The sequence below is a fragment of the Larus michahellis genome, chromosome Z, assembly GCF_964199755.1.
Source record: "Larus michahellis chromosome Z, bLarMic1.1, whole genome shotgun sequence".
Taxonomy (NCBI): Eukaryota; Metazoa; Chordata; class Aves; order Charadriiformes; family Laridae; genus Larus; species Larus michahellis.
In genome coordinates, this window is record NC_133930.1 from 53,745,822 (window position 1) to 53,773,570 (window position 27,749).

General features: G+C 44.1%; 1 protein-coding gene across 4 annotated transcripts in view; it reads right to left on the reverse strand.

Annotated features, from left to right (window-relative positions):
• Nucleotides 1-7,085: 7,085 nt before the first annotated feature.
• The window catches only part of TRABD2A (TraB domain containing 2A), an 80,305-nt gene continuing 59,641 nt past the window's right edge, over nt 7,086-27,749 (reverse strand). For 2 of the 4 annotated variants that reach the window (XM_074569421.1, XM_074569419.1), the window contains 3 exons: nt 17,140-17,230; nt 13,784-14,041; nt 9,316-10,176 (listed from right to left, as the gene is read on the reverse strand). In XM_074569421.1, coding sequence (XP_074425522.1) covers nt 9,996-10,176; nt 13,784-14,041; nt 17,140-17,230 — 530 coding nt within the window. In that variant the 3' untranslated portion in view covers nt 9,316-9,995. Of the gene's footprint in view, nt 9,035-9,315; nt 10,177-13,783; nt 14,042-17,139; nt 17,231-27,749 lie in introns of those variants that run through there. The other 2 variants (XR_012584864.1, XM_074569420.1) reach the window with 2 other exon arrangements.

Genomic DNA, 27,749 nt, shown 5'->3' on the forward strand with positions numbered 1-27,749 from the left:
ATACTGATACAGGAATATACAAAGCATGATTAATGTACCATTGCTCATCGACCAAACCTGGGAAGCACCCAGCCTGCTCTGGCAGCAATTCCTGCCCTCTCCCTCTGCCAGCTCCCCCTGCTATATACTGGACACGGCATCACATGGTATTGAATACCCATTTGGCTAGTTTGGGTCAGCCGACCTGGCTGTTTTCCATCCCAGCTCCTTGGTATGTGTGTGTGTATATATATATATGTACATACATATAGATATCATTTTATATACATGGGCCATCCCTCTAAAAATGTCTGTTGAGTTCATTTAAACCATGACTTTGGGCTGCCTCTGTTACAACAGTCTCGCAGGGCAGGAGAGATGGTGTGTGGTGCCGCACTTCTTCATGCTGTATTTGGAGCTTGCGGCTGGCGTATCCAGTGCAGCTCATGCCCACGGTCTGCGGGTTGAAGATATCAGTCTTGAGGAAGTTGCTGGGTGCCAATTGCTGAAGTCAGTTCTGATCCCATCACTGCTGCAGTTCACTCGGTTTCATCAAAGTCCATCTGCTCTTAGTTTGGGTGATTCTTACTGTAGTACTATTGATATGGCATATAGCAGTTATAATAATGATGACATACAGTGGCAGAGGCATTAGCAATTTAGCATACAGTTTGATTCATTGGCTATTCTCACCCAAAATCAGATCCCCATGAGGTCCACATCGGCCCTCCCCATCCTTTCGCATCACCCACCAAGTGCATCCAGGGCTTCAGCGAAAGCAGTCCTGTGGCTGGGTTTGCCCTTGCCTGAGTCAGGACTAACCCAGACTGTCTTCCCGAACATATTGTTCATGTGCACTATGGGGACTTTATCCCCTTCTACAGTACATGGAAGTTTTGATTGTGCAGAGCCAGCTCGACTGGTAGATCCCCTAGTGTTAACTAGCCAGGCAGCTTCTGCTAAATGTATATCCCAGTGTTTTAAGGTCCCACCACTCATTGCTCTCAGTGTAGTTTTTAACAGCCCATTGTATTGTTTGATCTTCTGGAGGCTGGTGCATGTTAGGGAATGTGATATACCCACTCAATGTCATGCTCTTTGGCCCAGGTGTTTATGATGTTGTTCCAGAAATGAGTCGCATTGTCTTACTCAATTCTCCCTGGGGTGCCATGTCACCATAAGACTTGCTTTCCTGGGTCAGAGTTGCGGGCTGCGGCGTGAGGCACAGGGTATATTTCCAGCCCATCTGTGGGTAACTGTGCACTGGCCAGGTCATACTAAACCATCTCCCACACAGCTAATTCCCTCAAGTGCCTCCATCCATGATGGTCCACTTGCTTGGATGACACATCTTCACTGGAGGGTTACCTTTCCCTCATGCCTGACAGCAGTTGCCTCCAGAGGCTGAGAGCTTATCTTTTTCCAAATCGCCTTGTCAACGCCCCCTTCCCTAGACAGGCATCCCAGATGCTTGGTTTCCCTACCCGCTAATTCCAAGCTACTGGCCTGGTTATTCCAGCATTGAAGCAGCCAGGTGAGAATGTGCTCACCCAGATGTTGCCTGAAATTTTTTTGCATACCCCACAGCTACCTCAGGCATAGGGATCGGGTGATCATTTCTAGTTCTGACTCTTCCTCCTGATCTCATGATGGCCCTGGTTCATTGTTATCCCTTACTAAGTGAACTGATGTTTTTGTGTACTTCTTCTTCTGTACAGGGGCGACTGATACCAGCATTGGTTGCTTTTCTGGTTCAGCTGCAGTGCCTGACATCGGGGTTTAAGTAGCCACCGTGCCTGTCGAAGGGGTTGGAGTAGCTGCAGTGCCTGTCAGTCTGGTTTCCCTCTTTCCCCTGAGGGTGCTGCATAATATCGAGCAGTGTTTGGTAGATACTGGCCAGGCCCCAGCACAGTGCGGTGAGTTGTACCTCTCTGTAATAGCCACAGCATTTTCCTTTCAAATATTCTACCACTTTATCAGGGTCCTGTAGTTTTCAAGGGTGAAGTCCCGAATCATTGGAGGTGAGAAGTTCTCTAGATACCTGCCCACATTCTCCCACATGTCATTCCACCCATGACTATACCAGCTCTGGCTGGTAGTCTTAAATAGTTGTTTAACCCTAAACAGGATCTGAAACACATTCAGGAGACATAACAGGAACATGCTGGTTTGAACATCCCAAGGATATTCAAAATTCTCAAAAACTGTTTTATGTGGCCCAAAGGAGAAAAGGGAGGCAAATGAGCTGGGAAAAGTATCCCTCCCTGTTTCTGCCATACATTGGGTACGATTATTAATAAATTCTGAAAGATAGTGCCCAAGGTACAGGCAGGACAGCAATGCCACATAAGCATACTAACATAACCATATGAACAATGATAGTATCATATCATAAGCTGATATGACACAGGAGAGCAAAATGGTAATCTCTGGGAGACAAGATAAACAGCATTGCAGGGAGTATATAAAACATGTAAGAGTTTACAAAACACCGCCATGAGAACAAACAGAGCAACATTGTGATCAATGACTATTTAATTAATATAATAAATGCGTAAAAAAGATTTGTTTGAACATGCTCTGGTCAGGTTTGTTGTTACTGCAACCCTTTGTGCCCCACGTTGGGCACCAAAAAGGACTGTCATGGTTTAGTCCCAGCCGGCAAGAACGAACCCCTCGATTGTCACTTACCCCTCCTCCCCTCTGCTTCCCCCCGCCCCCTCAGCCCACAGCTGGGATGGAAGGAGAACTGACAGAAGAAGGCAAAACTCGTGGGTTGAAATGAAGACAGTTTAAAAGAACATTAAAGAAAAGAAGGAAACAACAACAATACTACTGATAAAGGAATATACAAAACACGATTAATGTACCATCGCTCACTGACCGAAGCTGGGAAGCCCCCAGCCCGCTCCAAGCAGCGACTCCTTCCACCTCCTGCCACAGCTGTGAGCTAAGCATGGCATCACACGGACTCGAATACCCGTCCCAGCTCCTTGTGAATAATAACCCTACCCCCGCCAGAACCAGGACAGGTATGACTGTGTGCAGCAGCACATCTACTGCAATGTGTGCAGCAGCACATCTACTGCAATGCAACTTGAAAAGACAGGGGCTTACTTCCTTCCATTGCTAATTTGAACATAATCAAAATATCTGATTTCTACCATTTCTTTAGAAAAGGCCACATCCTTCCACTGAACTCTATACAAATGTTTGTAAGATTATAGTGAATACTCACTAAATTAGTTAAGAGGGGGTTTAAAACATTCAAAGCTTTGGTTCCTAGTAGGGAGGAGAAGGAGATGAACAGCCTATAGATTTTTTTATTTGAAGTGTTAAGTGCAGCTTTGTTAAGAGCTCTATTTCCCTATTAATCACAGGGTCAGAGCTGCTTTGTCTCTCTGAGACAAAGATGCACTGTACGATCTGGTGCAACTCCACCAAAGAGAGCACCAGCTCTCAGTCCTTAAGGACACTGGCTCCACCAGCAGCTAATCAGACCAGCCTCAACCTGGCTCACTATGCCGTACTGAGAAGACACACAATAGGGAAAACCACCTTGGACAGGGTTGATATTCCCAGTGTATATTGTGCACTAACCCTGAATGATAAGTACTGCAAGTGTGCGAGGTTTGATTCATTTGGAGGGCTGATCATCCATGTTGTGTGCATCTTTTGTGATGCTGTGACACCACTTGATAACCTCAAACATGTCCCAGGCATGTTCACGTGTTGAACCCAACGGCTATCAAATACACAGTACAGAAACGTCTGCAGGAAGGTGGCCTTCCAGTGGCTGATCACAGCTATCCCTGGCAGATGCTGGTACTCACCTCTTAAGCTCTTAAGTCCAGCTCATCCATTGCTTAAGAAACATTTGTATATGCCACGCACCCTAGACAGAGAGGAACTATCTTTCCCCAGTTAACTTCTCAGTGGGTGCTTGTCTGCACCTTGAGGAGTTGTGGCTTCAAATCCCCTCCAGCGGAGAGTAAGCTGAAAACAGGTCTTACCCAATATTTTAACCTCAGAGCTAGCTGACAGCAGAAAGGTCTGCTCCTTGTTTTGTGGGTACCCCAGAGGCAGCTCCCACACCTGCTGTCTACATGTAGAGAGCAGGTCCCCTTCTGCTGCTGCTGCATAAAATTGCACGAAGTAATTCAGAGTCAGGGTAGGGGTGTGGAGAGGAGGAGTAGGGAGAACCAAGACAATGCACAAATAGTAACCTTTGTCAGGAAACAAAGGCAAAATACTGTTTGCTGTCTTCAGCTGCATAAACTTATAGTGACTTGAAGGGAGGGTGTTAAAATAAACAAAATAAAGGAGATAAGGCACAAAGGACCCGTAGTCTTTTGTCACAGGCACCAGAGAGAGAGAGCTGTGACAGCAAAGTATTTGTCATCCTGACTATTCAATTATTTATGCATCTACAGACAAATTATATCAAGGCACATACAAATGACATTTTAAAATACAAAGCTTTCACTTTTTGCAGTGTAGGAGGGAATACACTCTCCATGGGTTTTGTGACCTGAAGGATTACGTGACTTGAGATACAAGTTGTATAATCAGAAGTAATTTAGCCATGGTCAGAGTGTTTGTGGGGTGCAGGTTTTCTGAACTGTTTGATGCCCAGTTCCCTAGACACCAACATGAAACAGCTGGTTGCTTGAGCACTGGTAAATCTAGCTCTTGGATAAAGTATAGATGAACATCAACGGAAATATCCATATAGAAAGACACACACCTCAGAAAGATTCAGGGCGCCAACGGCAGGAGCCTCAATTCTCTGCCTAGACCATAGGTATTTTCAGAGCAGACTTCAGAGTATAAACGCCAGATGGCTGTTGCTATCCTGAAGCCAGGAAATACACAGCAACACCATGTGCTTCTAATTTTATTCTGCTTAACACACTCATTCTAGCTGTGGCCTGCTCGCAGGCAGGAGTGTTAATATATTGTCACAGAGATTTTCTTCCAGCCTTTACTGACCCATACAGTCTTCTCAATAAGGACAAACCTGCACCATAACAGGACTGTGATCTTGAAAGGTAAATTAATTTCAGCATGAGGCCTGACCTGAATAAACCTCATGTGCGTTCATTGGTGGTTACAGGATAGCAGTCTGGATGAAGCAGAGGAGAAGGGTAAAAAATGGTAATCAGTTACAAGACAGATGTAAAAAGATCCCCTTTTCTCTTATTATTTTTCATGGCTTAGATTTTATATTTAGTGGTAAAGGTTAAATGACACGTTTTGTCCACATTTTCTAGACAGCAAGCCACTGGAGAAATACATCTTCTAAAGCACATTCCTCGGTTATCTAAGCAAGAGATTTCAGCCTTATTTCTACACACTGACTATCACACTGTTTTAAATAGCTGATCAAAAGGGGCCGTAACAACCCACTGAACTATACCAGCTTGTTATCTTACTTAAGGAGTCATTGCAGCTTCAACTCTACCAGAAATAGAACAGACCAGCCACAAGAGTACCGTGCTGTTTGAAAAGAGGGCTTTGCTCTTTCAGAGCTTGGCTCCATTTTCCCAAGTTGAAGTTCTCCTCTTAAGCCTCGTTGCAGGTAGTACAAAAAGAGCAGAGAGAAAAAAGTAACAAAATGCTCAGACTTCTTCATTTCTATTTATTTACCAGCCTTCTTTCACTCCTCCACTTTTTCCCTCTAATCTAACAGTGTAATGTTGCTGTATGAATGGTTAAAAACAAAAAAAAACCAAACCTATTTCCAAAGTTTCGAAGTGAAAAGAAAGAAATGTAAATCACTGAGCAAGGCTTTTTTTGCATTACTCTGTATTCTTTTATGCTATCACGTCTTTAAAATAACAAAACCATGTGTCCTGGTTCCGGCGGGGATAGGGTAATTCTCCCCAGGCTCTGCAGGGACACAGGTATTCCACCCCATGGAGCCATGCCCAGGCAGGAGGCTGCTGGGGAAGGGGGCAGGAAGTCGCTGCCGGGAGCGGGCTGGGGCATCCCAGGTCCGGTGGGTGAGCGGTGGTTCTGTAACTGTGTTTGTATATTCCTCTGTCAGTGTTATTATTGGTGTTTTCCTTTGCTGTTTTGTTAAACTGCCTTTGCGTCAGCCCATGGGGTTTGCCTTTTTAGTCTGATTCCCCTCCACGGCTGTGGCGGGGCGAGAGAGCGGCCTGTTTAGTTGCCAGCTGAGACTGAACCAGGACATCATGCAAGGTCCTTAAAGCATGTCAGAAGTTAGACTGAGGCTATCTATCTGCACAGTTTATGCATCCCCTCTCACATTGTTGTAATTATGGCTTAGGAGGGATACGTATGTTTTTAGATCCTATATTTTATTTTTTTTCTTTCAGTAGTTTTATTTTTCACATCCTAATCTGAAAGGGCTTGAAAGTAAGCCAGCACTGGATTGCCAGCTTGCTAATGGGCATTCACAGTTCACAGAAAAGCTGTGTCAGATAAGGGCACATTACTGCGTATGAAAGCATGTTGAGTGAAGTCATGCTTCCTGCAACGCTTTGCAAGAAATCCCAGTTGCTAACCAAATATCATATCAGAAAATAAAGCGTCAACATGTTAAAAGCAACCGGCAGCAGAAAGGAGAAGCTGTGAAATTGCAGGAGGTAGCTGTTGGAAGGTCAACGAAGTTCAAAATAAATGGTGTCTTAACACCTGGTCCATTTCATCAGCAAGTAAAAATAAAGTGCAAGTGCTGACTATCTCAGGAATCAGAAGCAAACCCTGTTTCCCAAGGAGATGTTTGTCTGCTTTTTTTTCCTAGCTATATACATAAATGTGAAGTTTTGTAATAATTCAAAGGCATATATGTCATAACACAGTAGTCCACTAGCCAAGCGTAGTCAAGCAACAAATATTCACAAGAGTTCACAATATGCTGCTGAATATCAGTGATGGTTATACCCTATATTCTCCAACATCACAATATAATCCACAGTGTGTGGGGGATTATATTATCAAACCAGTATATTTTGAAGTGGGTAGGTTTTTAATTTCTGCTAATAACATCACAAATGTCAGCTTCCTGACAGAGTAATCTTGACCACAAGGAACCCATGGCAAGAGTCCCAATCATCTCAAAACAGATTTGTTCACAGACAACATTGGAGAGACGATTTATTAAAACAATTTAAGCAAGGAGAGGAACAACAAAGTGCACAGGCTAGTTAGCAAATACAAAGGAAAGAGAACGGAAAAGGATGTTCAGATATAACAAAGAATGCTTTGTTATAGCACTTAGATGATGTGGAGGCACCTAGCTCAGGAGACAACAGGAGATTTCAGCCCCTGCACTGAAGAAAGAAGTACCTGCACTTTCACAGTGATTTCTGAATCAAGTCTGCTACTCATCACAAGCCTGACTGAATCTCAATTGCAAAGCAACAAAAGCTACGTCAGCTGCTTGGGAGGGACACATACAGGGACAGTGATCGAAGTCTTCCAGGCACATGATGTGAATGCTTGCCTTCCTGATGCTCTGTGCCCAGAGAAAGCTCTGAGCAGACTTTGGCCATTAGGATGGCTCCTTGGGCTGTTCCAATTCTGTTAAGACTTTTCTTGTTCTGAAACTAGGGAGAAACAACAGGACCCAAACCTAGCACTCCCCAATGGTCACTGTAAACAGCTGACTAGGATGCACAGCTGGAGTAAGGCTATCAGTCAGAATTTCAAGACTTTGGTGTCCCATGGCCAGTCAGCAATGACTGGTCTGGAAGAAAAAGTGAGGGGTAGGAACCACTAGATTAGTTCACAGGTATCAAGCCATGAGACTCTCAAAAATACCACACAATCCACAGTTTCAAGACATCTCTATTTCCCTGACACAGACACGCACTTGGAAACAGGCTACAAAATGAGTTAAACCACCAGAACTGAATCATCCATAGTGCTACTTCAGGTCTCTGAGTGTTCTGAGTTATTCCTGAGTGTTTTGTAATTACTCTTCCCTCATTGCCAACCTAAGAAAAATGCTGGTGGCTGCTCCACTGACTCAACACCCCTCACAGAGGCAAAGCTCAGGAGCAACCATGGAGGAGGGAACAAAACAGAAAGTCAGCCCTGGGGCTATTTTATACAGCAGCCTTTGTCTTGTAATGGAGAAAAGAAATGGAAGCTCTGGCTCAGTCCCTTCTCCCAGTGCTTCCAGTGCCTTTTGGACCTGTGCCACACCTCATCATGCTTTTCTGAGGGACAGAGGACAGGGGGAGGACAAGCAATACCAACACATAGGCTAGCAAGTGGCAGAACACGTCTCCTCAGCTGCACTGGTAGACACACAAGTATGTGCTCAGTTTGTCAGGCCTGCAGTGTCTCTTTGTAATTAAGCTATCCCCCATCTGATCTGCTCCCCTGAGGTCACATTCAGGCCAAGGAAAATAGTTCTGGACCCACCAGGTCAGCAGTTTACACTAGTGAAAGATCAACCACATAGGGAGACAGGGCAGAGCACATCACCAACCTGGCTGCTGTGTGAAGCCAAGGAAGCCAGAATGCATCTGGGACCCTGAGGTCTTTTAGAATTCCCCGTGAGAAAGAATATACAATGAGATGGTACCATCTTCTACCCCAGCTCAGATACATTTAATTCCCCACAGTCCTGCTGCAAACTGCAATATTTAGTCTCTCCTTTTTCTGTTTTCCTCAGCAAACTAAGGCTTTATTCAGGTTTAGTCCTTCTGAAGGAGGACTAAAATTTGAGATCACGACATGAAAAGCCTGTTAGGAAAGCTGGAACTGTTTGCTCCTCTCCTCTTCCAATGTGCAGTAGAAGGATGAGGATCAAAAAAAGAGGTATTTTCTGTTGGCAATGAAAAAAGTGGTGAAGCACGCGTACATGCATAGGAAGGGAAACCTGAGGATTTGTTGTCTTTCGGGGTGAGACAGCATGGGTGTCTGCTGTGTTTCCAGGGTACCAGGCTCAGCACATTGGGTCCAAGCCCTCCCATGGATGAATCTTGTGAGACCTTCCCAGGCAGTGAAACCCTCCTAAGAGGAGGGAGGAATATGTTGCTCACACAATGAGTCAGTGTGATCACAAGAGGATGTCCTGTACAAACACAGAAAACCATACATCACCACTTCAAGACTCCTACATCCAACAGTCAACAGCATGTCCGTTTTAAGTAGACAGCGAAAGACTTCAAACAATTTGGAAAGTCTAAGAGTTTCCATTGAAATTGGTAGAAAACATGCAAGGATTTCCTAGAATGAAGTTTAACTGTGCAGAAAAGGAAAAGAAAGCCCTTCCTCCCTGGAAGTGAATCCACCTATAAAATAACAATATATTCATGATTTACCTCTTACTTCTTATTTCAGAAACATCCAACACTATGATTGTGAAGCTCCCCAGGCAATTTTTTTTTCCCTTAAATGTACATTAATTTGTGCTTACGAGACTTGTCTGGCTGTTGGAGGTTCAGATGTACTCACCTTACAATAGCACCAAACAGACATCAGAAACATTCTGTTCACAAGTTTTTACAGCTTTATTCTATTGTAGAAGGTGTTGTCATGAACCTTTATACGTAATCTGGAGCCCTAACAAGCAAGAATTAAAAGCATCACCAGTAGAGACATAAAATACCCACCTCTCTTTCCCAGCTGTGCTCATATGACCAAAATATTCCGTTGTAATAAACAAGTTAGTGGTGTGTAAATCTTCTTACAAGGCACTGAAGGTGAAAAAAATGTAATTTAGTTGGGCTCATAAAGCTAAACAACAGCTATGTTATAGCAATATTATAATCTCCCCAAATCATTATGGGATAACATGAAATCATTCTTCTGCAAGAGAAGGATAAATAACACTTTCATTAAAATATCTTCTCCTGTATTGGGCAGGTCAAACCAGTTAATAGTGTTAATGATCCAGATTCAGGAAAAAGAGGCAATTTAAGAACACCCCAAAGAACAGGTGTGCCGCTCAGAGTCTTCTGTTTATGTTTTTTCACGTAAGTTTCTTTCTTGCTTTTTAAGGCAAGAGCCCTGCACCTTGGCTCCCCTGTGTTTCAATGCAGCCTCGTTGTCTGCAAAGTCAAAGTCAGTAGCAGGAGGAAGAGAGAATGGGAAAGCTGGTGAGCGCTGCCGGTGTCTGTGTGAGCATGACTAGACCGTCTGTGGCCCCGGGGCTGGGGTTCGACCGTGATGTAGCCGTTAATGATGCGGATCCGGGGAGGAGGGTCAGTAGCACTGCAAGGCAAGAGAAGAACATCAGTCCAGACCCAGCCCAGAACTGCCTGATACCTACAGAGCAGGAGGTTGTCAGCCTCTGTGCCTCACTCTCAGTCTTCTGGGCTTCTGGGAATGGTCTCTCATACTGGTTGAAAGCTCACCAATTTGTACTGTGTCTTCTAATGGCAGAGCACTGCCTTGTGCCTTCCTTACAGGTGTGGGCAGCTCCCACGCCAGCCCACATGGACATGGGCACTGCCCAGCAGAACTGCAAAGCAGCCTTTAGGGGTAACAGGGAAGAGACTGAGGAGGGTGGAGACAGCACCGAAACACCTGCCCTGTACTCAGGTCTACCCAGCCAAGTGGGTAAGACAACCATATTCTTAGCACCTTTCAGCTAAGCAGAAAATACGTAAGAAGAACAAAACAAGGTTTGTTGCAGAGGAGTGTCACTGTAGCAACACTTGCTGAGCACAGCAAGGAGTGAGGCACCTGTTTTCAGCTGAATCCGTCTTCCTCTGCCATGCTTCTTTCTGTACGTGCATCTTAGCATGGACCAAACTTGTTCCTATACTGCATCTTCCCTTCCACAGGTCAGGAATTACAAAGGGTTTACATGACATGCGTTAAGAAGAGGAAGAGCCACTTCCAGAAATGCATCCTAGAGTCACTGAGAAAAGATCACCACATCCCAGAGCATCTCCCAAGTGGTAGCGAGGACTCAGCTGGTGATGGACAAGAACTGAGTCGGAGCCTACATGATTCTGAACTCCCATTACGGCAACATGTGATGGAGGAAAGAAATTTGTATGCTCTAGGCTGCTAACACCAATTGTCTTGATTTCAGGGAGCTCCCACACCACTGCAGGTTGAGAGTCAGAAAGGTCAGATACTACACAGGTGTAGTGGATTGAAAGCCATGCTTGACCCCACAGCTGTAAGGCTGACATACACTCCAGGGCCTCATGGTGCTGTGTGGAACCAGAAGACAAACGGGACAAAATTAAAAGCAAGTCTACCTGCCAGATACAAAAGCAGACTAATTGCTCCTGCACCCAGCCCCCAGCTGCTGTGTGTGACTCTGGCCTTATTTTGGCCAGCTGCATTAAGCAAAAACGCTTTGGGAAACTGAAGGCAATTAGTATCCCTTTTAAAGACACTTAACCTTCCATACTCAAAAGCTCCCACAGAAGGTTTGAACTGCAACTGGAGAGAAGTCAGATGGCCCTACATCGAAGAAATACATCTGACAGCTGATGCATACAGGAGCAAGAACCAAACCAGTTCTGCCAAGCTCACTACAAGACTCTATTAAAATAATCACTGGAGCTGCGCCTTCCACATTTCCAGGCTCACGGGAGGAAAGCTGTGAATGGCCCAGGCCTAAGAAACCTGACAGCTTTACTTGTGCCTGGGCACCCCGGGGAATGCAAGGGCCAGGGCCGAGACTCCCAGTGAGGCGTGCCCTGCACAGGGGTGAGCTTGAGCCCAGAGGGGCTGAATTTCCGCGGGGACACATCGCGGCTGTGCCGCCAGGTGGGGCTGTCAGCTCAGGCTACGCCTGCCCTGGCAGCCCGCAGAGGCACGGAGCGCTCGCCCACGCGTGCGCCGGGGCAGAGGCGGTGATGCCCCCTGCTTTACAAAGACGAAACACGGAGTACGGGCTGTGGGTGAATGGCAGCTGCCACTCTGACACTCGCGGCTTTCCCTCTGCACCAAGGGCACAGCAGTCTCCCAGGCAGCAATAGGCATCACTCGTCTTTCCCAGTACTGTCATGCAACAGCTCCATCTCCAGACATTCAAGCTTTCTGCTAATAAGGACCCATCGCTAAAAAGAATTTGTCACCTAGTATCTGGGTGAGTTTCTAGCTCAAAGGATAACTTAATTAGTAGGGGAAGAAAGGAAACATTACAGAAGAAGAAAAGGAAAGGAGGCATTTGCTGCTTCCATATTTATGCAGTAGTTTCCTAAACTGTGATCATTAGCTTTGCTTTTACCTCACTATTGTCTTGCAGTACTTGCAATCCAGTATGTAGCCCTAATGTACCTCCAATTTAGTCACAGTAGCACATCCTCCCATCTTCCCTTTTCTGAAGGCATTGATGCTGCAAGTGCATGCGTTTCTCACACCAGGACACCCAGTGACTTCCCTGAACTTCATGGGAACTACTGCATGTGAAAAACTGAGCATGTCAGCGTGCAGGCAGGGTGGGAGCTTGAGATCATAAGGATTCCAAAACGTTCCTTAGCATTTCAACTAAACAGACTGTCAACAGAAGCTCCATTCACAAACAGCTGGTATCAACTATGCTAATAGAAAGTAAATGATACACTAAAAGACAAAATCAAATGTGATCAATACACGGATTTGTTTTACTAGTGAATTTTGGACTGTGTATAGGTGTCATGTCAGTGGGCATGCAAACCTCCATGTGCATTTCTCTCCCTTTCTCTCCAAACTACTCACACTTAGGTTGGAAGAAGGAACAGAGAGAGGGCACAAAACTACTCAGAGAGAAAAAGGGAGTCTGGTCTAAAAAGTCTAGCAGAGGCTGAATGCCTGGAACAGAACAATAGCTGCTGCACCCGCTTGCAGACACCCTGAGCAAAGCTGAAGACAGTGGTACAGCTGGCACCCAAGGACGTGATAGGAGATGCATAGAGAACCCTGATATACTCACTATCTTGAGAAGAAGGAAAAAATATTCTTCAGAGGAAAGAAAAGAATGTAGAGGCTTTGCTTCAAGAACTGCAGGTTTTTCTCCATCATCCTGACCTGTCTGGTTATTACAGCACCACAAAAATAAAATGCTTTCCACTCAAGTATGGCAGAGATACGAACAGAGACACAAATAACAGAAGAGGGCAGATTCAGGTCTGTGTGTTAGCTGACGGAAGGGAAATATTAAGGTATACATTCAGCCACAGGCCTAAATATAGCTAGTGAGGGAGAAGCTGGGTTTTTTTTTGCAGGCTGCTGTAGTTCTTGTAGGTGAGTAAGCTCTGCTGGATGAAAACTTAGGGAGTATCCGTGAACCTTCGCCCCACAACACACTCCATTTTCTATATTAACTCCATTAACTCCATTAACTATATTAACAAGAGATTGTCATCTCTTCCAGATGTTCAGTAATGCCATGGGGCTCACAGGCTTTTTAAGACTGCGAAGAATACAGAGACTGGAAATGCTGCATAAATATTGTCCCAATGCAACGAGCACATATGCCAGATACGACAGTTTCCAAATATGCAGCAGCTCTTGGATAAAGGTCCAAGGCTTTGACCTGTACCATCTACCAGTGGACCCAGTCTTCTGTGATAAAGAGGACTACCATGTGCTCACAGTCCCTCAAGCCCAAATGCAAAATGGTCTAGACAAGGCTTCCACTTGTATTATGCCTAATTTTCCACAAACCTAACCACATAGAAGAAGCTATTTTGTCACTAAAAGCACAAACTGCCTTGAGTAAATGTTTCATGAAGAATTACAGTGAGGGAGAAGGTCAGATCCTACTCTCAGCATGTGCCTAGACCCTGCAGAAGTTTGGCATACTGGATTAATCAGCCTAAATTAAAGTCCAGTTTGCATGACAAACCCTCCTCCCGCCCCAGCCATTAGCTACCTTTCTTCAAGGCGAACCCAGAGGTCATTAAACTGTCGCAGTCTTTGCTTCTTCTGCTGCTGCTTCTTCTTCTTTTTGTACTTCCTGTCTACCTTCTCCAGGATGTCAATGCTGTCAGGGAGCAGCAGGTGTGGCAGGAGTTCTTCCTCCTCCTCCTTCCGGGGGTGCAACGGCAGTGGGAGCTCTTGGGACATGATATAAGGGCTGTGTGGCACTGATGATGATGAAAAGGCTAACAAGGTTTTGGGGTGTTTTCTGCTGGAAGAAGGAGGGAACATAATATTTGAAAAGGCTTTGAGGCAGAATCCTGGTAGAGATGTGATCAAAACAGATATAAAACAGGCGTTTCTCCCTGACGTATTGGTTGACTGCTTATTTCTCTGCCTTGTATTCCTGCCCCCTCTTCCTTAAGTCAATATTCTGATCAAAATAGTTCTCTTTAATGAAAAAAGCTTTGGAAAAGAGGTAATCTGTAACTCAGGAAAGAATGCAGTTTGGCTCTTGGGAATAACATTGTATATCTAGAAAGAGATTAAAAAGGAATCACTCTCAGAGGAGGTCAAACCACACTCCTCTAGTCTGACGTACTACACAACACAGACCAGATTATTCAGCAATTTCTGCCCAGATCCAATTAACTTGGGGGGCAGGGAGAAAGGGCAGGGACAAGACGACTAAGCCACACTAGCTGAAGGAGCCAGTCCTAGATCAACAGCTCTCACTGGAGAGATGGAGCTCAGCATTGCTACAGACACAGCCAGGATGACCTCCATCCTGTACGGCCAGCCATTTATTTTTATACCTGCAGGCTCAGAACAGACACTCATATACACAACCTCCTTTGCAACACTTCCTGCAGGTAATTCTTCCAGGGACTGACTATCAACCACAAGAAAGGGCACCACAAATGCAAAAGCACGTCCTTCTTCCCCAAGGCCAGTTCCCTCTCACAGCACAGCAGCTAAGGGAGGAGTCAGGAAGCACCTTAATTACAGCTGTGATTATGTGATGAATATTTTACAATATACATATGCATTCTAAAATCAGGAACAACAGTTAAATCCCCAAACAAGACAGTAGGAGCTTGACTGAACTTGTGGCACTATTTATAAGTTGTCCTTTGTGCTACTGCGTGGTTGGAGAACGCTTTTGCCTTCCTTGCTTTGGTGACACCAAGAAGTAGTCCTCTTGCCTCCTGGCTAGAAGCTAACAGGTACTGACTGGACTGTGTGCAGCACTGCTGTCTAGGACAGTAGCTGGATACGGTTCCACATTTACGTGGGCTGGACTGGGTTTATTGAGACAGAATGCCCTAGTATTTGCTTTCAGGACAAGCCCAGGATAGCAATCAAGTGAAACCCTCCATCCAGCCCCCAGGACTCTCACATACTCATGCCACAGATCTTTCCCTCACCTCAAATGTTCTTCTCCTTCAGAACTCACATTTTTCTTAAAACTCATTTCATATTTTTAAATCTGTTTCCAAGTCATCCAGAAATGTTAACACCTTTTCTCTAAGAAAACGCTAGAGTGCCATCTTCTTTAGCTTCTTCAACTTAGCTTTAAAATCAAGACTCCAGGAAAGATGTTCTGTCCAGCAGTCCTAATGAAAGGTCTGAAATGCAACCAATGCCAAACTTAGGGCTTTCAAAGGCGTAAGAGTCACTGGTTGGACAATGAGCTCCCATGATGTGAGCACAGAACTGTGTGCCCAGCTACCCTGAGTATCATTGATACCTACCTTCCTGATGGGTGAAGATCTAGCCCTCCTTTGCACAGTTGTCTGTCCTTGATTTCCTTACAGCTACATCTTTACAGGGTGGTATCAAGTTTTGTTTATTCTCAACTACATATTAACCTCTCTTTCTTTAACCTTTAAGAAGCTGCTATGTCTGGTTTTAGGAATACCTAAGCTAAGAATGTTCGGGGAGGTAGGGGGGTGAACTCCACAAAAATATCAAGGCAGGTTGATTATCCCTGTAAACACTGATACACTGGATTGTCTAGCATGACTTAAATCTTACAGGATCATTATGTCTTGGCCTTAAGCACAGTGGGATTCTCCATGTCAGACTATCAGCCTATTGGTGGCAACAGCGATTGCATTCACGTACTCATAGGGATGAGTCTTGGCTCAGTTGGCTTCAGTGCATGTAGAGTTAATGATGTACATCCATGTCAAGAATCATAACAAAACCATGACTGCCAGAGTTTGAATCTCATGGTCTGAAAAAGGCAGCAAAAGCAGTGCTAAGAGAAAGGTGAAGCAACCAGAGTATGAGAAAAACATCTATTATTATTTTGCACTCCACCTGTGGAGCCCCTAGCACAGACCAAGACTCTGCATTGTACCCCTTGCAGAAAAGGTGGTTGTCCTGCTTGACAGCTTCCTATCAGAAATGGGGGGGAGAAAGAACAGAGATGTAAGCAGTGAGGGACAGCATGCCTGGCATAGAGGATAAAAGGGAAACAGTACCGTCACTGTGATCAAACCTTTTTCCACTGTGGTCTTTTAGCAGTGTCTAAAAGGAAGAGTGGAGATATCTGACAGACACAAGAGCACATGTTTGGCAAGAGTCTGAAGAACGGGGAGACAAGGATTGCAGACCCTAAACTGGTGTCAAGAAGTCCAGGAAGAGGTGAGTCAAGAGCACATGTAATTCTCGGCAGAGTGTGGAGGAGGAGGTTATTTGGCATTCTGTAGTTACTGAAACCATGGAGATGGATAAAGGCACCCAGTGAGAGAGAAAAAGAGGCAGTAAGGGTATATCCCAAAGGACAGCTGCAAGATCAACCAGAACACCAAGTACCTTGGCTTAAAAATGCAGAAGCAAGCAAGCAGTCATGGGGACAGCTTGCAAAAAGACTGAGTGGACTCTGGGCAGTCAGATTCCAGTCTGAGAGAGAGTAATCGGAAAGAATCAAGAATCAAAAATAGCAGGGTAAGAGACAGAGAGTGTTAAAAGGCAGGGCAGTCAATCACTTAAAAGGGAGGAAGGAGAAGCCTAGAAGCCGATGTGGTATGAGACAGCATCCAGATCCGATGAATGAAGCATGAATACTCTATGTCTGTTAGTTCAAGAGTTTACACGGGGGGAAATATTTTTATTAAAAAATCCCCAGAAAAGCCACAAAACCAAAAACCAACCAACAACAAAAAAATCCCCCAACCCAAACAACAAAAACCCAAATAAAATCCTCTTTCCAAACTGGCTCATGGAAGAGAAAAGTAAACTGCTGGGGAGGAGAGAGGGAGCCCAGCTCACTGTTATAGTTCCAGCTGCCACTAACTCTTCATCATTGTTTACAAACCCACCCTCCCAGTGGCTGGTCAGCTAGATGAAAGCGTGCATTACTTGTTGATGGCTTGTCCAGCTGGAGTGTGTTCTACCTCGTACCCTTCTCTCCTCAAAACATCAATCACTGTGTTGTTGCCCATGAAGTGACCTGCAGTTAAGAGAAAAATGACATCAGAACTCAATGAGCACAGGGAAAGAGAAAGAGGAACAACAAAGTTCTTCCTCATCACAGGAGGCACGCCACACTCAGGGCGGGCAGTGCTTTATCACTCCTCACCAACACGCACCAGAAACACAGGATCTCTAACAAATGATTGCTGAACTTTTCCAAGGTCACTTCAGTTGCCACATTCTGCATTTCTAAAATGCCGATGTGATTGAAATTACTCTGGTCCCACAGGCTGTTGTAGATTTCTTGGGGCACCAAGAGATGAAGTTGAGAGACATCTGTTCAGGAGCAGCACCGGGTCTACAACTGGTGTGGTGCAAACGAGGTCAGAATCTGTCTGCAGCACGTACATAATTTTAAAAGCCTCTGGCATCATAAAGGCATTATCTGAGATGTTGGTCAACATCATTAACAATTTTTAAATGATTAAGAATCATCCAACTGCAGAGAACAGAAAATAGTTCTGAAAGCCAGTGACTTAGATCAACCCCTTTCATCCCTTCAGTATATGCCACCAGGGACAGAAAATCCATTTCAGTCATGTTGACAAAAGTTTCGGAAGGACTTAGCTAGGTCTACGCTAATTCTGTGATTTATATCTCCAAGTCATTTTCAGACAGATGTGGTGGCTGGTCATCCCATCATTTGGCATCATGGTGAATAAATGACTACTCAAAGGGTGAAGGAGTTACTCCTGAAGGACTGTATGTTCTGCACGCTGACTGACTGACTTCCACAACGCTCCTAGCACCTCATCAGACAAGGCTGCTGAGAAGCAGGTGGACAGCAGAGGCCTTGCACAGTCCCTCATAGATCTAGCTTTCTTGAAAACATTTGTTCATTTAACAGCCTACATAATTAAAATTAGGCTCGAGCAAATGACCTATTAGAATCCTCCCTTGCCTCAGCAGACATAAGCAGTGCTAAAACTGGTTAAGTAACTTCAGAAAAACTGTTTTCTGCTACTATTCTTCATAAATACATGGCGATAAAGCCACCAGAATGATTCTATTAGCCAGGAAAAGCAAGGAGATAGAAAGCGAAGTCCAACGGCGATGAGATTAAGAGGGAACCAAACCCAAGGGAGTTATGATTTTTCACTCCAAAATGGATTCAATGAATCGGAGCACAAAATTCTACTTTCTCATACCACAACAGCAAAGGGCTCAGGAACTACCAGCTTAAGGCATGACAGTTGCTTGCATGGTATCATTTCAGCATACACATTTATCAAGATGAAGTTTCCCCAAGAGCTGAAGAACACAGATGTAGCTCAAATGAAATTTTTTAGCCAAACACTGCAATGTAGACCCACTGGGTACCATATTTTCTTACCTAGTACCTGGATTTTCCCCCAGCTCCTCGGCCTAACTTTTGCCTTCAGAAAGAGTAAAGCTGGACCATTATGTGGATCTAACCTAATACTGTTGGTATCTGTTGCTTGCCAATGGTTCAGGCCCAGATGCATTTAACTGAGAATTTCTTCATGTCAGCAAAAAGACCAGAAGCAGCAGGAAACAGGAATGACTGTAACTAAACACTGTAATTGAGTAAAATTAGCCACTGGAAGGCCAACATTAGGTACATAAGGTGCCAGACCTAGTTGCTATCTCTTGCCTTTAGCACAGAGGAGAGGTATGCGCAAAGGGAAGGGGAGAGGGGATTCACTCCTCCTCCCCTGTCTCTAGACAGCAGAGAAAGGGGTGCTTCCACCCCTTGTAAGTGAGAGTGAGGTAGGACAACTTAAGACTTTTAGAAAAACGCCTCTCTGTTGATGAGGATGTGACGTGTATATAGCAATTTCAGATTAGGTATCCATCTCACATGGCCAATGTTGAATGAGCTAAGCCCATCCTCAGCAGTGAAAAGCAGTGCCAAGGCTCTGAACTCCAATTTTCCTAACCCAAGTCCTTCAAGAGCAAAGGGGCAAAACATAAAGATATGCAATCTATAGGGCAATTTATAGTGTTAAAATAATTTTCCTCATCCCAGTTTAAGTGCTTCAAGAGTGAGCTACTGAATAGCTCCTCACATCACACCATCAAATGCACTACCTCTTGTTGATCTTCAGTCACCCTTGCTCAGAGCAGTCATTTAGACTAGTATGTAGGAAATTACTGTAGCACATGGATGAATCCCATTTCAATCACTCAACCTGCTTGAGTGAGTCCCTGAAGCTGGGCCTTAATCTTCTTTTTAATTTGATGGAGTGATAAGAATATCTTTTATATCACAGTCACGTCTACAGGCCTTCACAGAGAGCCTTTGCTGATTATTGCTGATGCAATGAGTTATGTCTGTGTGTGAAAGAAAAATGATATGCTAATATTGTGCTAAAGAGAATAGATCAAATGAATAGGTATGTGTAGAACAGATGCATACAAATTCAAACAGGCATGTGATATTAGATCGTTCACGAGACATGATCAATCAGGAGCCGCTCAGGCTAGGTACATAAAAGGATTAGGAGACGGCAGCGTTTGCTATCTGAAAGGCAGGTCATGTGTGCTTCAAGAGACAGAGCTGGTCTGGGTCCCAAAGGATGTACAGGCTCAACCTGAGCTAGGTGCAAAATCAAAAAAAGACAGAAGGGTAAATGTTTGAGGTACAGGATGCCACCAGGAGCCTCTCTAGAGTCAGCACTTTTGCCTCTTTTCTGGGAACTGTCACAGAAAGACCTCGGTGGGGTGTGAGGGACCTGACACCAAAAGCAGCTGTAAGAAACATGAGAAAGATTCACTCTCCAAGGTTTAAGATCAAGCAGCTATGCTGCAAGGGAGACTTAGCCCAAAGTCACATGACAGGGAGTAGGCTTCTTTCACCTGATTTCTATTTTAGCCTAACACACTTGAATGCCCCCCAAAAGAAAAGCCCCGGGCCCTGTCCCATCAGAAAGCCTGCTCTTTTCTTTCTGTACACAGCCCTGCATTATCCTCACACCACTAGGTGAAGAGATGCCTCTGAGAGGTCAATTTACTCTGGCAGGGGGTGGGGGCCATTCTTCTGTGTTCAAGCTCAAAGAGAAACTAAGAAGCTGTTGTGTGCACCAGCTCAGCCATGCACTCTACTGGAGGGTAAATAAGACCCCAGCCTTTAATCTGCACTGAAAGGAGATGGCATGCAGGGACCACAACAGGCAATGTGCTCAAACAATGCTGTTTGACTAACGTGCACTTGCAGACTAGTCTGACTCTCTCTTACTCTTTCAGTAATCAAAGTATCCTCCAATATCAGTCTGTGTGTCAGTAAACCAATGAAGAAGGGTTCAGAACTGCCACTGCTCCCTCAAAGGATGCAAACAGAAGCAAAGGAGAATTCCTGATGGCCTGGAGAGCAGGGACATGCATGACCCAAGTCAGTCCCACAGGTATCTGCAGTGCAGAGCTCAAAGTTCAGTGTGTGGCCAATGACCTAGAGAACGCAGAGTACTGTCTTGTATCATTTAATTGGATGGAAGCCAAACCACACAACAGACATCCTACTCCTCCTAAAGGTTCAGATTGCTTTAGCATTCACCAGCCAATGAGGCGGACAAAGGTACCTTACTGACATCAGGCATCTGACGAAGCTAAAATGAGTTCCTAGAAGACATGGCTCTTAGGACGCAATGACTAAGAATGGAGACACAGAAAATACTCATGTGGTACCCCCACACACAGTGTCCCCACAGGCAAGAACCCTTACAGAGGAATTTTCTTCATCCCACTCCATGGTCTATTATTCCCCGAAAGGAGCTGAAACAGAAACAAACCTGTGGAAAGAAAAGGGTGCTCCTCCCTATCTCTAAATCTCTACTTAGTTTAACCTTTGGCTCTGTGAGTGACAGGCCAAGTCCATTTTCCACAAATATCACAAAACGACCTTGCTGTGCTCCCCTATAGTACTAAGTGAGCAGAGAAAGATAACCCTGGCAGAGGGTCACCTTACTGGCAGTGCTCAGCAAGCCATATTGGAGGCAGTCACACCATAGCAAGCCAGACAGAGCCCTCAGATTTGTGTAACCAGGTTACTACCAAACTTTGTTTGCAAAAGATCCTGTGCAATACTGCACAGGACTTCCTATATGGGCTGACAACCCAAGCAGTGGCAAATTTTCCCAGTTAAGCACCCCTGAAGAAACCTCTACTTGGTGCTCACAAATCCAGGGGCAAATTTCATGACTTTGCCTCCTGCATACACATGGTTATACTTTTTAAGTACATGTTGGGATGCAGAACATGGAGTCATTTTAACCCAGTTAGCAAAATTATGGAAGAAAAAAAGCTAGACAAAATATTTAATATGATCCAAAGCAAAAGAAGGAAAGTGGGTGATGTGATCAACTAAGTTACAGATTAAACTAATCTTTAGATGCATGCTTTCTGTGCACACTGTTCAACAGCAAGACATTGCTTTCAAGCATGCGCACTGTGCACCCAGGTGAGCTGAGCTACCACTTCACTTCTCCCAGAATCAGAGTCCTGCACTGTTATACTAGATAATACAAACAACATATGGAAAATACGGATCATTGATAAAATAGGTAGGATTCCCGATTTGCCCCCTAAAATAAAACAGTTTCTCAGCCAGAAAACATGTAACACTAAATCTAATACAATCTTCTTGCTTCTAACAGTATTTCCCAGTCAGGAAAAGCTCAGGTACACAAACTAAAGGACCCAAGAACATGGTACTTTCACAAATTTAATGCTGCCAAAAGAAGGAAAAGACAAAAATTGAAGGGGATGGGGGCACCCCTAGGGGTATTTTAAGTCAGCTTATAGATTCTCTGAATTCATATTAAGTACAGGAACATAAGGATGATGCATTGCAATACTTCTGCATGCATGTAGGTCAAATCCCCTGCAAGCAGCCTTCCCATGCCCTCCAGTGTTTTTGAGACTGCAGACTTCCAAACATACTCCTTCCTGTGATTAACCAACCGTAAGATGAAATATTAATGATATTACTCCATAAACCTCAAACGTGAGGTTTTACTCCACTGAGTCCAGGACAAGCGTTTGTTTTCAAAAAACATTATTTCCTTCAAATATCTTTTTTAGTATAAAATCTTAGTGGATTATACTTCACCACTCTCAAACCAAAGAGGAAAATCTCGTGGGCAGGCATGTGGAACAGTGGCATTCTCCATGCCCAAGAAAATATTTTCAGTAGACATGGAGGGAATTGGTGAAAGTGCCTCAAACCTGCATTCACTCAGGAGGAAACAAAAAAATTACCTTCCATTTCTTGAAAAGTTATGTGCTTTGCTAACTCACCTATATGGAATTGCTAGGATTCATTTTTCACATTAGTTTATAATAGAATCATGTAAATATGAAATCCTTCTCAACACGATGATAAAGGCCTTGTACAACATGGGAAAAATTAAAAAATTGCTTAATACCACGGAAAAGAACCCTATCAAGTTACAATTTGCTTGAGCCAAAATGAAGGCATTTTTCTTGTGAAAGACAAGAAGACACTTTTATTTCCCAGGATCTGTCAAAAACTAGGTGTCTTAAATGTATGATGAGTATTTTTGGTCCCGAGGATTCCCATTTTTACCTTTGGGCAAAGTCAAAGCTCCTGAAAACTACACAAATTGAAGCTAGAAAAAGGTTTTCCACAGATTATAAGGCCAAGTTTATAGCAAAGTTAACATAAGGAAAAAGTTTACAACCCCATATCACTTATCTTGTAAAAACCGAATTAAAATAAACAGTTTATGTTCAGGCAGCCTTAGCCACTGGGGCTCCACCTCTACTGGCATCTACTGGCAGTTTTCCACTGTTGAAGCCCTAAACTGATCAGGCAAGGAAACCATCACGTAGGTGACTATGCTAGCAGCCTGTGTTACGTTACCAGTAAGGGAAGGAAATAACAGTGCTATGTCTGAGCTGCAGTATTCACAGCCACCTCTGCTGCTGGACCTGGTCCCATTCCAAATCACTGCTTCCTTTCCAGAAAAAAAGGTATTAAGGACTTGAAATCCCACTAGCTTAAAACATACATCACAAGATGAAAGTTTTCCTACTGTAGCTGCCCAATAAAGGTAGAAATGAGTAAACCCCAGCACTGATTAGAAACTGATGGACACCTGACTGTCAGTACCTGAGCAGAAACAGCACACAGTTGTTTGACCTAGCTGATTTTGATAGTTGCGCTAGTATGTTGTAACAGAGGTTTCTGCCTCTAATGCAGAAATGCAAAGCTTTCCTCATCTCATGTGTCAGAGATGTCAGGAAAAGTGCCCTTCATGTGAACCCTGGGGCTTTGGATGTGGGTCCTGCCTCCGTACAACCTGCCTCCACATAACATTGTCTATCCCCTTCAGGGGTTGTTGTTGTAATAAACCCCGTCATTAGCATTCTGCAGACTCAAAGAGGCTACTGAGGAAAACAGTCTCAAAGCTGATGGGTTGTCTCTGGCATTCTCAGATTACAGAGGTACAGGCACACCTTCAGGGACTCAGCCTTTCCTCCCACCCAAAGAAGCTAAAATGATGCTGCATTCCAGAGACAGAAGAAACAAGCAGGCAATCAGCAAGCCCTTTATGCCCAGGGAGAATTGAGGTGGCCCCACAAGACTCATTTAATCTGTTTTATCATTATGTTATCTTCCTGCCCCTCCCCCTCATTTTTCTCCTCTTCCAGGATCTGCCAAGATTCAGTTTCTGGTGGATTTTTCATTAACTTCCTAATTACACATTTTAAATCCTTATATAAAGCATAGATAAATTTACATTCCCTGTGCACACCCACATCTCCAGACCCAAATGCACTGTTGGCAGGTTCAAAGTTTCCATGCTGGGTTCTGAGTTCCCGCTGAATTTCAAGGGCAAATTGATACCCTATTTACCTGGGCAACTTTCATATTGCCATGGCAGGTTTTTGTTTGGTTTTGTTTTACAGGTCTAAACACCTACACAGATGGACAGAGACATCCTGGGTTTAACACTGTTGATTATTTTCACAAACACTGGTGACAGGTTCTTTCTCCAATCTTTTCTCTTCCAGAGACAATAAATCTTGTTTCTCTTGCATAATTTCCCATCCAAAAATACCAGACGGAAGAGCAAATTTCAAGAAGGGCGAACAGCTCTACATGAAAACACCATTCAGGACAGAGACTCAGCACAATTCCAGTTTCCCCTGGAAATCTGTGCTGGTTTTTCCCACTTTTTATGATGTAAGGGACAAGGGAAAAAGGCATCAAACATGTCTGTGAATCCAATGCGCTTGGCACCTAAGGCTGACACATAACTGACCAGTCCCCCACATCCCAAGGACTGCCTCAAAACCTAGAGAAGTTGGAGGAAGCCATTTAGCAGACTATGGCAGACTCTGGGGTGAGCATAGGTGGTAGCACGTTCTCTCTTTTCCTTGTCCAGGTGGCTAAGACAACAGGTTATACACCCATTTTTATCTCAGACAGGTTCAATTACGCTTCTACAGTGACGTCCGAATCCTTCTTCTGTACGTTGCTGGATCACACTTCAACCATCCAAGAGTTAATTTTAGTTTAGTGAGTATCAGTTCACTCAGCTGCTGGGAGGAAAACAACTAAGATCTGGAGCTCTTAGCTGGATTGCTAATTCGGATATTGGTGCATCAGTCTGCTTATAAGAGAGCCATTCCCTGGAGGTTTGCATCCATACAGTCTGAGTAATGCTAAACAAGAACGTTCATTATTTCCTTTAGTAATTAGAAGAAATGGTAGCTGAAGAAGTTTTCACCATCATCCTTTTTTTCTTAGTGTTAATGGTGGCTTGCCAACATCCACTATACTTTAAAGTCTCAGAATGATGTTTTTTTCAGCAGCAAAGAAAAAAGAACTCTGAGAGAAAAATGAATTTGCCAGTGTTTACAAGATTAAGAGGACAAACTTCTGAAGTTGCCACATTAGCCAGCGTCTCTCAGTGAAGTCAATCATTTAATCCACAGGGATATAAAGCACTTTAGATCCCTCTGTACTTCTCATTCATAAGCTGGCATTTCTGGAGTTTCTCAGCTGTTCAAAGAGGCAGGAGAGACTGGGAGGAATTTAAATTTGGGTCCTAGAAACGCTAGCTTCACCTGAGGGCTTGCCTGTCATAACAAAGTCAGGATCTCATGCCACTAAGTATGCTTCCTCCTGCATAAAAAATAACCCCCACTCTTTTTTTTTTTTAATTCTCTCTTATTCTTTAGCCCCTTCAACAGAAAGTGTAAATAAGCTGAAGCAAAAAAGCCATGCCCATCCTGGAATAAAAGTTACCATGCAGAACGAAAGCCCATCTAGAGTTCAATCTGGTGAGAAACAGCAAGGGAAACAAGGAATGCTTCTACTGATACCTCAGCAGTAAAATGTAGACTAGTGCTGAAGGGTGCAGGACACCTGATGACAAAGAATATGGAAAAGGCCAAGGTACTCAGTGTCATTGTCACTTTCTTTACTGGTAAAACCAGCCCTTGGGAATTTCAGGTTCCTATGACTAGAGGGAAAGTCCAGGGCAAAGAAGGTTCACCCTGGGTGGAGAAGGATCAGCTTAAGAAACATTCAAACAGACCACACATGTACAAATTCCAACAGAATACACCCAGAGGAACTGTAGGAGCTTGCCAATGTCACTGGGAGGCCACTTTTGATTATCTTCAAAAGGTTATGGCAATTGGGCAAGGTCTCTGAGGACTGGCAGAAAGCATGACTCCTACGTTCAAAAAGGGCAAGAAGAAGGATCTGGGGAACTACAAACTGGTCAGCCACACCTCTATTCCCAGGGAAGATGATGAAGAAAATTATCCTGCAAACCATTTTCAAATGTGTTAGGAATAAGCAGACGATTGGAAGTGTGCAGTATAGATTTATGATGAGGGAATCTTGGCTCACGAAGTTCAGCAAACCAAGTCCTGCACCTGAGCAGGAATAGGTCCAGGCAGCAGTATAAGCTGTGCACCAACTGGCTGAAGAGCAGCTTGGCAGAAAAGGATGTGGGGTCCTGGCGGTCACCAAGTTGACCTTGATCCAGCAATGTGCCCTTGTGGCTAAGAAGGCCAACAGCCTCCTGGGCTCCAGTAGGTGCTGCATTGCCAGCAGACTGAGGGAGGTGATCCTTACCTGCTCCTCAGCCCTGGTGACATACATCTGGGTTCAGTGTCTAGCTCTGGGCTCCCCGGTTCAAAAGAGATGTGGACATACTGGAGAGGGTCCAGCAAAGGGCCACAAAGATGATGAACAATTAGAGCATCTGCCATGTAAGGAGAGGCTGAGAGAGCTGGGACTGTTCATCCTGAGGAAGAGAAGGCTCAGGGGGGTACAATCGATGTATAAATAGCTGGTAGGAGGTTGTAAAATAGATGGACCAGATCTTTTCTCAGTGGTTCCCCATGAAAGGACAAGAGGCAATGAACACAACTGATATACAGGAAATGCCACTTAAAGATAAGAAAAAGCTTCTTTTCTGTGAGAGTGGTTAAACACTAGAATAGGTTGATCAGAGAGGTTTTGGAGTCTCCATCTTTGCAGATAATCAGAACCTGACCAGATTAAGTCCTAGGAAAACTGCTCTATATGATCCTGCTCTAAGCAGGGGGTTGGACCAGATAATCTCCAGAGGTGCCTGTCAGCCTCAATTATCCTGTGATTCAGTGAAGCTTTAGCCATCAGGCAGCACCCTTGTAAGACCTGTAAAAGTGGTAAAAATCTCCACAGCACAGTAGGACAATGCAGCCCTCTCTATGTCAATGTGTACCTCTTAGACAAACAAGAAACCTATGGCGTTATCTACCTGGTGGTCTATGGAATCACATGTGCCATCACTTCCTTTGGCTTAACATTCAGATCCTGACACTCAACTTACAATTCAGAGAAGTAAAAAATGCATATAGAAGGAAGACTGCTTGTGAAAGATTATAGCTGGCCTTGCTTTCCAAGTTCTTCCACTGGCAACAGGAAGTAGGTCTGGCTTGTAACTCTAGTGCCGCCATACAAAAAGGCCTGTCCAGAATTTAGATAAAATCCTTACTGAACAAAGTGGAATGCTGCTGGCATTACCATCTCTCTCTTCCCATACTTTCCTCTAATTCTCTCAAACAGACTCATTTTGGCTTGAAACTTTACATGTTTGCACTTTGGCCAGAAGCAAAGCTTTTTGGATAGTTTCAGCAAAATCTGTTATTTTTTAGCTCTCCACTTTTGTGCAAGCTTAAATTACTTCCAAACAAAAATAGTTCCAGAAATGAGGTCTGACTGTGAAACATTTTCAACAGAATGTACAGGGAATTTATCTGATGTGTTAAAATGCAGCAAAAGCATAAAATATGGTGGACCTAATGATCAAATCTATTGCAGTCCAAATTACCACATGTAATTCCATGTAAGAAATCAACATCTATAGCCATGCAGCTGTATTAAGACCTGGAAAGAGATGGTAGCTTTTTTTGCACAATGTATTACACATCTCTAAACCACATCAATCCACTTGAAATATAAAATAAATCATCAGTCTTTTCTGATTTTCCCCATTTCAAATTAAATA